The sequence below is a fragment of the Diceros bicornis genome, chromosome 11 (assembly GCF_020826845.1).
Source record: "Diceros bicornis minor isolate mBicDic1 chromosome 11, mDicBic1.mat.cur, whole genome shotgun sequence".
In the NCBI taxonomy this organism is placed as follows: domain Eukaryota; kingdom Metazoa; phylum Chordata; class Mammalia; order Perissodactyla; family Rhinocerotidae; genus Diceros; species Diceros bicornis.
In genome coordinates this window covers 13149213-13163973 of record NC_080750.1, presented here as the reverse complement: position 1 = coordinate 13163973, position 14761 = coordinate 13149213, and the positions used below count along the sequence as shown (strand labels likewise).

At 38.6% G+C, this 14761-nt stretch overlaps 1 protein-coding gene across 3 annotated transcripts in view; it reads left to right on the top strand.

Annotated features, from left to right (window-relative positions):
• The window catches only part of PDE5A (phosphodiesterase 5A), a 131802-nt gene that overhangs the window by 77372 nt on the left and 39669 nt on the right, over nt 1-14761 (top strand). For all 3 annotated transcript variants that reach the window (XM_058549977.1, XM_058549979.1, XM_058549978.1), the window contains exons 10-11: nt 3087-3262; nt 7255-7314. In XM_058549977.1, coding sequence (XP_058405960.1) covers nt 3087-3262; nt 7255-7314 — 236 coding nt within the window. The remainder of the gene's footprint in view (nt 1-3086; nt 3263-7254; nt 7315-14761) is intronic.

Below are 14761 nucleotides of genomic sequence, written 5' to 3'. Positions count from 1 at the left end.
ATAAAGGTGATAAGGGCAAGTCATATATTAACAAGACAGGATGCTAATGTTGGAGTCCATGTTGTGTGGTAGAGAGGACATGAGACGACAAGCAGGATGTAAGAGTTGACTCCCTGCTCTGCCAAAAAGCTGGGAGGAAAACTGTGGTAGGTAACAACATCTGATCCCTGGAATTACAGAAAAGGAAACATAATTGTGTGCTTTTAGAAACCATCTAGTCCCTTCAGCATCATTTCAAGAGATGCCTTCAATGCCAACTTAGCCCCTCAGAGCTGCCATGATGACCACATGAAATAATGTCTGTACAAGTATTTGGTGAACTCTAATAATATTAAGTAGCACTGATATTTTACTATGTAACTGTACTACTTCTTGGTTTTCTCCTAATATGTTTTTGAATATTTTACTTTATGATTGTACATATTCATTGGTTTTTACTGAGTGGTTTTGGTTTTTTGGTTCTGCATTAACTACTTTGTTTTTGTATGTAAGTGATTCTGATTTTGTATGGCTTACTAGTAGATGTGGCATCTGAAATGACCAGTTTTGAATTTCATTATTGTACTCTTTATCCACTCTTCTGGTCATTAATGAAGAAGTTGTGAAAACTCCATCTGTAAATGTGTCCAAGCTTTCAATTTTCCCAAAGAACCCTGTTTGTTTGTTATAAACCTTCTTCTTCATAGCTTTCTTTTTTAACTTGAGTATTTTATTTGATAGAGCTTAACTGTCTATATGTCTATATCTGTATCTGGATTGTAACAGAGACACACTTTAGCTGTTGTGCTCTGAGCTGTGGTTGTTATAGCCAACTCTTGATATTTGTACGCTTAGCATTCCATTTCAATACCTTTCCATTCTAGAAGTATTAATTAATACCTCAATGTATTCATTCATTGTGACTGAGGCATAGATTTGAACTGCTGTTCAGGAGAGAGTTACATAGCCAGGTCAGAAGCCTAGCCGACTGCCAGGTAGCCACGTTTCAGTGCCTCCTTGTTGTCTTTTCCTTTCATACATGCAGTAATTCTTATGAAATGATAAAAAGAAAAATATTGCTTATGAAAAATGGCCATCAAGGAGGAGAAAACTTGAGTGAGAATTGAAAGGAAATTACATTGTGATGTGAGGATAAGGGCATGAAACACATGATTTGCAAGAAAATGTGGTTTGGGAGATGGCCAGAAGCTATATAAACAGTTCCATATTTATAATGGGAGATTCACAAAGGTTGGAGGACATAACCCTGTGTTTTTACCATACAAGGGACATGTTCTTTTAAGATAGTGAGGGCCAATTGCCATTTAATCATGGTTTCTACTTGCAGTGTCCAAATTCATTGTGTTTTGTTTAAAGTTTTTCTTGATAATGGAATAAGTGTTGGAGAAGTAATCTCAACAGTACTAATCTAGATAGATAAGGATATCTTTACTGTCTAAAGTCAAAAAACTCCCACAAACAAACAAAAAAAGAGCATAAAAAGAGAGTACAGATCATTTGTAGTGTTAAAAATAAAGAAACTGCACACCCGTGGTCATAAAGGGACCTAATGTGCAGCCATGCATCAGCGTGGACTCTAGGAAATCCTTTTGTGCTCCAGGAAAAATAAGAGATAACAGACTACAGTCTTCATGGGAAAATAGTTGGGGTCACAGCCGCAATCCTGCGTTCTTTCATTAACTCAGTAAACATTTTCTGAGTTCCTGCTATATGCCAGGCATTTTGCTAGTTGAGGAAGTGGAATTGAAAAAATAAAATCTCTAAGACCAAGGTATGTACAGTCTAGAGGGAGAGAGAAATAAAATCCACCATGATACGCCAAGTGATCACATTGAGGGCATAGAAGAGAGACGTGCCCACCTCAGCTGGGAACTGGGAGGCCTCCAGGAGCTCACTGTGAAAGAGATGGAGGGATCAACTGGGAAAACAGGAGAGAAGGCGGAGGGGGCAGCATGGGCAAGAGTGCGGGCAAGCTAGGTGCAGTCGGACTGCTAGCAAGGATCTGACGGAGGTAAAGGGCACAGAGCAACAGCGTGTGGTAAAAAGTGGGCTTTGGGGCAAAGCCGAGCTGAGGTTTGAATTTTAGACATAAGCATACTAGCTGAGTAGCCTTGAGCAAATTACTTAACGTTTCCGAGATTCAGTTTCTTCATTGTAGAATGGGGATGGTCAGAGCTACCTCACAGTATAAATTGGGAGGACATGAGATCCTGTGTGTGCGAAAGCATTTAGCACAATGTCTGCCCCACGGTGGTCACCTGAGGAAAGTCTGTTATCAGATATTTAGAGACAAAAGAGATAATGACTTTAACAATGCTTTGTTTTACCCAGAGGTTGGAGGTCACCAAACTCCTCACAGAGAGACCAGTTGGCTAGGAATCCTATAGAACAACTAGTTTGATAAAGATTTACCCTAACATTGATGTAATCTTCCCTTTATATTGACTACACGTTTGACTTTGTATGAGAGGCCAGGACTTGGGAGGTTGTGATTTTCTTCAAACATTAGTTCTGCTTTTATTTCTAAGTAAATAGTCATTTTTATTGGCATTTATTTGCAGTATCAAAAGTTGTCTGCCAATATGATCCTCCTGGATGCAGAGGTGCATATTTGACCTTTGAGACTGTCTGTGAATTGCCTGTTTTCTACATTCTATTTTGTATGTAACTGTGTTTTTAACTTCTGTTTTCTCAGTAAGGAAAGGCAATCTGTCTGACCCAAAATTCTGATGTGCATCAAAATTGTTCTCTTGGCAAGTGTACAAAAATCCAATTAGTCTCCAAAGGACAAATTGTCTTTGGGGACTCAACTGATGTAAAATTCGTGACCCAGTCTGGAAGAAAATAGCGCTCTAGGATTTTTTTAACACTGGCAACATACATTTAGGACTATGTGAAACGAGTTCTCATGTAAATTATTTTAGTGTACTTTTCTAGCTTATATTTGTGAGCATTCATTTGCTTATTTGGAGATGCAAAGCACTCTAAGAGAAAAGTATAAGATAATCTTTAGGGGTATGTATTACAGTTAATAAAGACTGTGATAATTCATAATAACATTTGTTCAATTTCTTGGATCGTTACAGGGGTTTGCCAACTTGTTAATAAGATGGACGAGAATACTGGCAAGGTTAAGCCTTTCAACCGAAATGATGAGCAGTTTCTGGAAGCTTTTGTCATCTTTTGTGGCTTGGGGATCCAGAACACACAGATGTATGAAGCAGTGGAGAGAGCCATGGCCAAGCAAATGGTCACATTAGAGGTGGGATGAAGCTTACACGACTTCTCGGTCTACAGCCAAACACTCAGCTTCTACCTTTCCCTCCTAACAACTCGTGGTGGCTATTTGTTGTATCATTTTATCCTCATGAGAATCATGTGATTTAGATGATCATTTAAACAGCTAAGGAAACTGAGACCCAGAATATTTTAGAAACTTGTCAAGAAGTCATATGACCAAACCAAAACTCAGGGTGTTCTCCCTTCAGTCCTCTGCTTTTTTGGCAGAAAGCAATCCTTGATCTTAATAATCCATTCCCAGATGTCTACTTCCCCTGTGGCCTGTCTGTCCCTTCCCCATTGCCTGAGCCTCCCCATCTCTCCATGCAAGCAGTTTTGTTCACACATTTTTTAAAAACAAAAACAGAAACACTAAGCACTCAGAGAATGCGAAGTGAAGAAAAGAAAAAAAAATCAATGAAAATCAGGACTAGTTTAAACTCCTGGACTAGCTACTTTGGAATCTCTCAGAAACTCTTTTTTTTTTATTTATTTATTTTTTTATTTTGTGAGGAAGATCAGCCCTGAGCTAACATCCGATGCCAATCTTCCTCTTTTTGCCGAGGAAGATTGGCCCTGGGCTAACATCCATGCCCATCTTCCTCTACTCTATATGGGACGCTGCCACAGCATGGCTTGATAAGCGATGCATCGGTGCACGCCCGGGATCCGAATCGGTGAACCCCGGGCTGCCGCAGCGGAGCATGTACACTTAACTGCTACGCCACCGTGCCGGGCGCTCAGAAACTCTTTCAAATTACAGGTTTATGGATCCCACTTCTGAAATTTCTGATTCAGTAAGCCTTGGGTAGAGGCTGGGAATCTGTATTATTACAAAGTTCCCCGAGTGATTCTGAACGTGCAGGCAGTGAGTGAACAACTGGTCTGGGGGACTGACTTCAGGCAGGCTCCCTCCCAGCTAGGGCTAGCCTACCCAAGTGGGGCCAGCCCTCGCCTGATGTATGTCACTAACTGCCTTGAAAATGCTCGCTTTGTATAACATGGAAATTTCTTACATCATAGACCAATTTAGGGAAATAGACTTCAGAAAGTACAAATGTCTCTAGTTTTTGTACTAGAGACAAAACTGTGTGAATATGTTTGAATGTTTGCCTACTCATACCTAGCTGAGGTCAGTGGGAATTGGTATTTGGAACATAACTTTTCCTCTAACCCCTAATAAATAAATACTGAACCTAATGAGCTAGAAAGTTATAAATTATACATCAAGATTTATCAATACCAAGATGGTACCCTTTACTTTCTAAGGTGAATGTATAATTCTTACAGTTTTGCTATAGTATTATATAAGGTAAGAGACCTTGGATTATAAACCAGGGAAAAATCACAGTTTCAAATATATATACACAAATATATATACACACACACACACACACATACACACATATGTGTACATATAGTTTAATATACATGTATGTGTGTGTGTGTATATATATATATATATAATTTTTTATCTAATCTTTTTCTACAGTTCCCATGGTTTTGCATTGAAGAACTGAATCTAAGCCAGCTATGAGTTAAAAATTATTTCTTTTTTAAAAAACTTTTTATTATGGAAAATTTCAAACATATACAAAAGTAGAGAGAATAGCTTAATGAGCCCCCATGCACTCATCAGCCATCTTCCGAAATTGCCGACCCCATGGCCAGTATCATTCCATCTCTACCCTCACTCCTTGGAACACTTCTTCCCCTCCCATTGGATTATTTTGAAGCAAATACCAGACATCGGATCATTTTGTTCAAAATCTTTAGATATTTTCCTGATTGAGGAATTTTTATTTCTATTTTTATACTTTAAGCTTTACTTTGTTACATATATGCTATGAGTAATTAGGCTTTCATTTAGTATAAACATTTTTCAATTTAAGGTCATTATGGGAAGTCATTTCTGTGATCATAGGTTCAAACTTGAAAATATTTTCCTTTTCTCATGAGCCCATTGGATAAAAGCTAAGGACACAGACCCCTCAGGTTTTCTTATGACAGTGAATTATTTTGACCTGGAAGCCATATTATTATAATAACAATAATAATAGCTAACCTCCATCAAATGCTTACTCTGTTCTAATGCTTATATGTATTAACAGAATTAATCCTTACAACCCTGTGAGTAAGGTGCTATTTTTATCTTCAGTGTGTGATAAAATTAATCTTTTTGAGCTTAGAATGTTGTTATGCCTTTATTCATTTATCCATGTTGCATTGCACTTATTTATATTAGACTAATTCCTGGTCACAGTTTTAGCTTTTCCCAACAAACTACCTCTGTGGTATCAGCAGCAACAGGTTAGGAGTCGTGACCCATCAATTTCACGTGAGCAGAAGACAGAAGCTCCAAGTTTCCTGTGATTTCCTAGTGATTAACAGTTCAAATGCTAAGACAGATCCGAAGTAGCACATATAAATGCTCTGAAACACAAGATAGTAGACAATAAATACCTTTTGGCTTTAGATTTTGAATTGCTTAAAATTTTAAAGACTGGTTTAAGGAAAACTAGTTTGGATTGCTGCATTACTTGGCTCACCATTTAAAGTCTGAAAATGGGTTACCTTTTTATCAATGATTCTAAAACTTGTGTTTTTAGTAAATCTATGTTGTCTCTATCGAAAGTGAACATTAAAAAATATTTTTTAAGGGGCCAGCCCTGTGGCCAAGTGGTTAAAGTTCTGCACACACCTTTTCGGCGGCCCAGGTTTGCGGGTTCTGATCAGCCATGCTTGTCAGGCATGCTGTGGCAGTGACCCGCATACAAAATAGAGGAAGCTTGGCACAGATATTAGCTCAGGGGAAATCTTCCTCAGCAAAAAAAAAAAAAAAAAAAAAAAAAAAAATTAAATATGATAGATGTTTTAATTACCACTACCTTGGTTAAATAGAATATCTAAAATATTATCCCTTCACTTAGAAGTTATCACTTTTGAAAATGGGAATTAATGATTTTCAAGTTAAATTATAAGAAGATAGTAAGCCTGCCTTTTTAACTCAACTAGGGTAATGGAAAGTGTACTAGAGTAGGAGTTGAAAGCTGGTCCTAGGCCCTCCTGTCGTCTCACTGGGTGAGAATCGCTGCTCCTAGGTGTCCTCACCTGTTAATGGGTGGGTTTAGTACTCTTCTTCTCAGCTCATAAGTCCTACAAGTGTAAAGGGATCCCTGAACCTGTGTGACGTTATATCCCAGCCACTCAGTTTTTCTTCATGAATTCTACAGTGGTTACTGGCCTCATCTGAGAGTCACTTCTAGACTACTTTCTTTCCAAATATCACTGTTAAAAATGTCAGTTTATGCAACATTTTTGTTTTTGTTTTTGTTTTGTTTTGTTTTTGTGAGGAAGGTTGGCCCTGAGCTAACATCTTCTGCCAATCCTCCTCTTTTTGCTGAGGAAGACTGGCCCTGGGCTAACATCCATGCTCATCTTCCTGCACTTTATATGGGAAGCTGCCACAGCATGGCCTGACAAGCGGTGCGTCGGTGCGCGCCCGGGATCCGAACCCACGAACCCCGGGCCGCCGCAGCGGAGCGCATGCACTTAACTGCTTGCACCACTGGGCCACCTCCACAACGTTTTTTTAATTAATTCTGTAGACAAATAGAAACAATTAAAGTCAGTATATTTTTTAAAAAGGCAATACAAAGTAAATTTTCTGCCAAGTTTAAGCCAAATAGTGTGGCTTATAAATAATGTGTTTGGTATATCAACAATGTCAGAATAAAAGTGGCAAGAGTTTTCTTGGAACTTAAGGAGTATAACTTTTTGTTTTCTGAAATAAGCAATGGAATCCACATCTGGGATTTGCTCTCTGGTGAAGAAAGCAGCAAACAAGATTTGACATTCTGAGGAGTCTAGTTCTCTCTCCAGGAAGGTTTAGCAGAATCCCAAGTTTGCAGTTGTAGTCTGCATGTGGTAGTCCTCTTCTGTATAACCTGTATTCCTTCTTTTCTTATGCTGTAGGTTCTGTCATATCACGCTTCAGCAGCGGAGGAAGAAACAAGAGAGCTCCAATCCTTAGCGGTAATTCTCCTTCTCTTTCTTTGTAAAAATGACTAACTACAGACATCTAATAATACATAAATACACTTCTCTCAAGATAACTGCCTCTACTAGTAATGGCCCCCTAGACATTTAATTAAATGTGGTAAATATTTAGATAGACATTCATAAAAGTATTTAATCATCTCTGCTTTCTTGCAGGGCTACAAAGGCACTGATAATACAAAGCAAAAGATCATAACATACTGACTTTGTAAAACATTATATGATTCTGACTTTTTCCAATAATTGTTATAATCTTTATATCTTTCTAAGGCCAAAATTAGTTTTCAGTTCCCTGGGGAAATGTGGACAGGTGACTGCAGGGTGGTTGTTTGGTTAGGATAATGACAACAAAGATTTTTTAGTTAGTTACTGATAACTTACTGTGCATTATTGAGAACTGAGAGTGATTTTAATTTCTGACCATATGGCTTACGGACTATTATTTGAAATCGGGTTGAAATAAGGCCAGTTCCTGAATTCTCATCACATTCTTATTTAGTATGCTGTGAGAGAAAAGCACATTGATATTTAAGTGGAATGTCATATGTTTTGGGTCTTGATTGAGATTGCTGTGGCCGAGATTAATGAAAATTTGAGGCACTTACACATTTACAACTAAGGCTGGCCTTCTGAGTTTACATTTACTTGAGACAACATAGATAAGGTCTATGTGAGATGTGAGGAGAAGGGTGTGAACAGATCACTGAGCTTCTTTTTCATTGTCATCATCATCATCATCATAGCTTACCAGATGCTAACCCTCTATGCCCTTACATACATTTTCTCATGTAAACTGCACAACTGTGTTATAAAGCCCACACTGACACTAGGGAAGCCAAGTGACTTGCTCAAGGTCACACTGGCAGGAAGTGAGGGAGTCAGGGTACAAACTCATATAGTCTCCTTCCAGAGCCCATGCACAAAACCACACGCTCTCTGTTATGAGCCGTTGGGGAGAGGGAAGAGTCAAGATGATTTGGATGTCTTGACCTTGGTAATTCAAAGAACCACGATGCCATTAATTAACAAAAGTGGAAATATTAAGAAGGAAAACTGGTAGATTTGATTGGAACATGGTAAGTTTGAGGTGCTGGTGGAACAACCAAATGGACATCTTCACTGATCCGGAAAGGCAGGACTAGAGTGTTGATCAGGAGAGGCAGGACTGGAGTGGTGAGGGACTGGTGGGCAGAACTAGAGGTGGTGACTTGGAAGTTAAGTCTTGGGATTTGGGGGAGTCCCATGGTAGTGAAATAATGGGAGTGGAGCAGTTGGGAGAGAGTGCAGAGAGAAATGTGCAAGACTGTGGGCAGAACTCTTGTAAATACAGCTTTAGATGGGAGGAGTGGGAAAAGAAACCAGCTAAGGTAGAGAAGCAGTAGTTAGGGAGGAAGAATAAGGATAGAGCAGTGGCACAGAAGGCAAGATAGAACAGTTTCAAAAGAGACAGAGATCCCATCAGCGGTAGGAAGGTTGAGAAATAGGAAGACTGAGAAAATGCTGCTGGATTCAGTAGTTAGGTGATTCTTGAGAAAGCAGCTTCAGGAGTGAAACTGCAAACAGAAGGAGTAAATGGTGAGAAATGGAGGAAATGAATGTGGACTATTTCTAAAAAATAAGTTTCGTGGAGAAGTAGCCATGAAGGGTGTTGGCTGAATCATGTGAAGTTTTTTATTGTTTGTTTTGTGTTTGTGAGCAGGGTTTGCTCACAACCAAGAGAGCCAACATGTTCTTGGACAAAGGGGGAAGGTATGGGGTGGGTGTGAGACTAACAGTGCAAGACAGTGAAGAGACTTGGACCTTGAAGTGGCCTAGGCATTAAGAGAGACATTTCTTTGGCCAAGACAAGAAGAAAGGGGTAATAATAATAATAATAGCCACATTTATGGAGCGTTTACCATATACCTGGCATGTTTAAAGTTCTTTGTGTGTGTGTGGACTAAATGTATTCAATCCACAACAACTCTCTAAGGTCAGTAGTATTAGCATTTTGAAAATGGAATTTAGGGTTGAGAGAGTTTAGATTGTCCTATTCGGGTCATAAGTGATGATGCCAGTACTAAACTCAGGTGGTCCAGATCCAGAACCCACACTCCATTGCACAGCACTGGCAAGATGATGGGCTGCAAAGGAGGGAAGAAGAATGAGGACCTGTAGACATCCTCCGTTACATCACTGAGTAGGATGCTGAGTCATTTGCCAAGAACAGTTTAAGGAACTTGCGATGATTTCACCTGAAAGGTTAAGCTTCTTTTGGGGTTAGCCGCATTCGGAATTGGCTGTATTTATTTTGTTCACAATGGTATTTGAAGGAATGAGCAGTTTTTCAATTATGTACAAAGGTTTATAGGTTTAAAGTATCTTTCACATTAGGCTTAATTGGCCCATTTGTCTACTCCTCCAGAATGATAAAGTTTGGAACTAAGTGCATACTGTGAGTTGGAAATTATCCCATGGAAAGATACATTTTGAAGTGCTTGCAGGCACTGTGGGATGATTAGGTTATTTCTAAAATGAGGACAAGGTTACACTCTGCCATGTGCTGTTTTAGCTAAATAAAAAGTAGCAAATAAAGTAATTTCTAAAGATAATGCTAAAAAAATCACTAGGACATTAAACTTTGCTTTTCACTTTGAAAATAGCAGAGTCTTTCAGAAAAATCTGAAAATTATTTTCTCAATTATGTTTATAATTTTAGCAAGAGAAAAACACTTTGGAATAACTGAAAATTGCCGTATTGCAGTATTGTTCAAAACCATCTGTTGTTCCATTTGGAAAATAGATTTCTGGCAGCTGCATTGAGAAATTTAGGGTTACATAGCTTGTAGGTCAAGTAAGTCATTTAAATTCAGCAACTGATTTCAATTCTAGTTTTCTATCAACCTAATAAAAATTCCTTTACAGCCCCAACTACACAGGTGTCTGCATCATCTAGAAATTACCAAAATTGCTGTCTTTGTCATGTCTGATTGTTTATCTCAATTTGAAACCTAAAATAAATTGAAAAGCTGTCAAATGTTTTCTTAACTTTTATTTTTAAAAATTAGTTGTTAAGAAAATTAAATAATGTATTCTGATGATCCGTAGTCACAAGTTGTTGGGATAACAATAAAAGGACCCCAGGTGACCTGGTTATGGTTCTTACAAAGTTAGTAGTTCTAAGATATCAGAATGTAATAAATAGTTATTACATTTGATTGATTGAAAAGGCCTTTTCTGCCTTCCTCTCTTGTTGGAAGAGCAGTAAATTATATTAGAGTTTAGTTTTTTTTTTTTTTTTTGTGAGGAAGATCAGCCCTGAGCTAACATTCATGCAATCCTGCTCTTTTTGCTGAGGAAGACCAGCCCTGAGCTAACACCTATTGCCAATCCTCCTCCTTTTTTTTTTTTTCCTCCCCAAAGCCCCAGTTGATAGTTGTATGTCACAGTTGCACATCCTGCTAGTTGCTGTATGTGGGACGCGGCCTCAGCATGGCCGGAGAAGCCGTGCGTTGGTGCGCGCCCGGGATCCAAACCCAGGCCGCCAGTAGCAGAGCGCGCGCACTTAACCGCTAAGCCAGGGGGCCGGCCCTGAGTTTAGTTTTTTAAAATAAGCTCCTCAGTTTTGTCATGGAGACAGTGTTGATTTGGTTCAGTCCCTATAACTTCTGCTTTACAGCAATTTCTAATCCCAGGTCATGTATCTAAAAGCAAACTGAGACCCTGTCATGATCCTGAAGGGTCTTCTGTATCAAAATAGTGAGAGAGGGAGATGCCGACCTCTTGGGCAGGATTTCCTAGGACAGAATGTACCTCATCTTGACCTTAACCTCTCAGAGCCAGAAACTTCACAAGAACTCGCTTGATCAGGCATGTGTGTGATTGCTGCAGGTAACAGCAGTAAGAGCAGAGCCAGGTACCTGCCCCAAATCTCTGATGCCTAAGTCAGTGTTAGAGTATAGATCTAGTTCCTTCTATCAAGATGACCATCACATCCCCTCACTTTTTGGGAGAATCTATATGGATAGCCAAATTATAAATGGAAGATTTTGAGCAGTAATAACAAAGAAGGGTTGACCCTATGATCTCGATAACCAGTGTCACTGAATGTGGTAACCTGTGGCATCCAGTAAGGCACCCTCTTCCTCAAACAGTGCTAGAAATACTCTGGAACAATCTGAGTCCTTTGGAAATACTCTGGAACAATCTGAGTCCTTTGGACTTCTTTATACCATCAGTTGATAACATTCATTTTTATAGATGTCTATTACATTAACTGGGCTGTATCTTTTCCACACTGGCAAGACTTAATAGATACTGTTGATTCTGCCTGCTTTCATTTGACAAGCTAATCTTATCTGTTTTGCTTTGATTTTACTAGTGGATCACGTTCAATGTTAATCTTAGCTCCAGAGTATAGTGGCACTGTTCTTGAGCTTCTTATATACTAACTTCATGTTAACCAGATCCGTGTGTATTAGTCCCAGTTTATCAGAATCTTGATATTATTATGTACTTTCTTTATATAGTTTGGAAAACTATGTTCATTATCCAAGTTTTTTTAAAGTCTGTGCTTCTTCCCTATTGAGATTTAAAGGAACCCATTTATATAATGTTAGAAAGAAGGAGAAATCATAAAACATGTTGGTATAGTTATTGAAGAAAATATACTAATCCAGTCCTGCTGTGCCTTATTCACTTCTTTATTCTCTATAAGATTTGGTTCCACATACTGAGTTGAATATTCACCTCCCTTTGTACAAGTAGATTTCTTTTTCATGTGTAGTTGGATGCACTTCAGTCTTAGAGAGAGAGAAATTCTATCAGCTTTGTAAACTAATTGTGTGGGTTTTTTCCTTTAAAAACACCTTTTCTGTGCATGTAAAAAGTGAGGAAGAGAGACATTAGTCTTCTGTGAAGTGTAATGTGATGGCTGTCACAGTGGCTTTATTCAAAGCCTGGAACCAAACTGCTCTTCATAGAAGAGTGCCCCAGTAGGCGGGGGATGGGGGCTAGTGATCAAACACCTGACCGAGGGTCTCTCTCCTCATAACTGCCAATAAACTCATCAAATATCTTATTAACTTTTCCCTGAAAATAATTTCCTTAAAGGATGAATCATTGAGGAAAATCTCTTTTCCTCTTAACATTTACATTGAATAAACATCAAGGAGTGTTACTGTAACAGAATGCCTTTATAAAGCACTGAAGCTAATTGGAAGAATTTGACATTTTGTGGAACACCAAGTTCAGTAGCTGCCCTTCTTCTCAGACTTATTTTAATAAATAACTTTCTGAATAAGGAGCCTTTTCCTAACAGTTGGCTAGTAGGAGTTGTTTATTTCATTTTTATTTTATCTCTGGGGATTTGATCCTTCAGACTAAGGCAGGCAGAATGCTTTTGATAGCGGTGTGACCTTTTTTGTATGAAGATTATACAACTGAGCAAATTGTGTAGCCATGTAGCCACATGTCTTTATTTTCTTCTGAATTTACCAGAGACTTTGCCACAGGCCAAATATGAACCTTTGTCATGAGGCATCCACTAAAAATAAGAAACTCAATCTTCTTAAAACAATCATTATATTTACTTTACCCAAGTGTATTATTTTCCATGAACACATGCCTTATGGGCTTCAGGGAGACTATACGCTTTATAACTGTATTATTTCCTATAAAGTATCATTTCTCAATTGAGTAAACAAAAAGGCACCCTCTACACCTGTATAAAAGGGACAACAGTGTGTCCCTTTTGTTACCTTGATGGCCTTTATAATGAGAAAAAGTTGAAGAAAAGCAGGGTATCATTTATCTTAAGTAAGGCCCTCATAAAGCTCAGGAAGGATTCTCTTTGACTTTAGAAAAATAGGTGACTGTATTAGTCAGGGTTCTCCAGAGAAACAAAACCAGTAGGATATGTATATCCAAGGAGATTTATTTGAGGAATTGGCTCACATGATTGTGGGAGCTGAGAAGTCCAGCAATCTGCCACCTGCAAGGTAGAGACCCAGGAAAGCTGGTGGTGTAATTCAGTCCGAGTCTGAAGGCCTGAGAACAGAAGAGCGGATGGTTTAATCCCAGTCCGAGGGCCTGAGCACATGAGATGAGATGTCCCAACTCAAGCAGGTAGGTAGATTTCTTTCCTCTGCCTTTTGTTCTATTCAGGCCCTCAATGGAATGGATGATGCCCACCCACACTGGGGAGTGCAGTCTACTTTACTGAGGCCACTGATTCCAATGCTAATCTCATCCAGAAACACCCTCACTGACACACCCAGAAATAATGTTTAATTTGGGCACCCCACAGCCAGTCAAATTGACACATAAAATTAACCATCACAAGTGACTAAAAAAAAAGTAGTCAAATGTGTACTTAACATTCTCTATCATTGTGTTGTTAGGAATCACTTGGGCAAACTACCAACATACTTGTTATTGCACTTAAAAAACTATTTTCAATTATTTATGTGTCTGTTGTCTCCATCAGGCTGTTAGTTCTTGAGTCGTAATAATAATAATAACAACTACCATTTAGTGATTGCTTAACAAGATCCTGGTTTACCTGTTTTGTTGAAGGATTGATTGAATGACCTAGTAGATTCTGGAAAATCCAGACTTTTAGAAAGCCTATAATCTAGCATGAAATAACACAACTCAAGCTCCTTCAATCCATTCAACAAGATTTTTGTTTTCTTTTTCTTTAAAATGATTATGAAGCTTGAAATAATTTAATAGTTGATTAAATATATAAAACTGCCTGTTAACTGGTGATAGAGCCAGACATGTCAAGGGGCGCTAAGACACGTTTTCATTGCTAACTTTCATTTCCATGAGAAAGCATGATGGTTAAAAACATGGGTCTAGAGGGAGACATTTAGGTTCAAATTCTAGCTGTGTGATCTCAGGCAAATATGTGATTTCTCTGTGCCTCAGTTTCTTCATCTGTAAAAGGAGGATAATAAAAGAATTTACCTCACAGAGTTGTAGTGACCAGAGTTCCTGGTACATACGCCCCCATTAAGTATTAGTTATTGTTGGTAGTGGGAATAGTGGGAGGAAAATCAGTTCTCAAGATCTAGTAGTAAGAGCATCGAGATCTTTATGTTTGCTGTCATGTACCAAGTCTTTGTGCCCAAACCATTCCAATAATGTGCACTCAAGAAAGTATACACTCATTTTTAAATTGGCCTACGTAGAACAGGTTAGTAGAAAACTTACTGCAAGAAGAAAGCACCACGTGTTATAGGAAGAAATGTAAACCAGTTGTCTACTTGAGGGGGATAATCTAGAATTGACCATTGTAAGTAACTTGCTACCAGAGCTGCTAAAAGGTAGAAACTGTGTGTGTGTAATCAAGCATGGAAACACTGCATAACCATAACAGCTAAGGTGCACCCATCCATTTACCTTGAACACTGAGAGAGTCAGAGACAGAGCTTGGGCC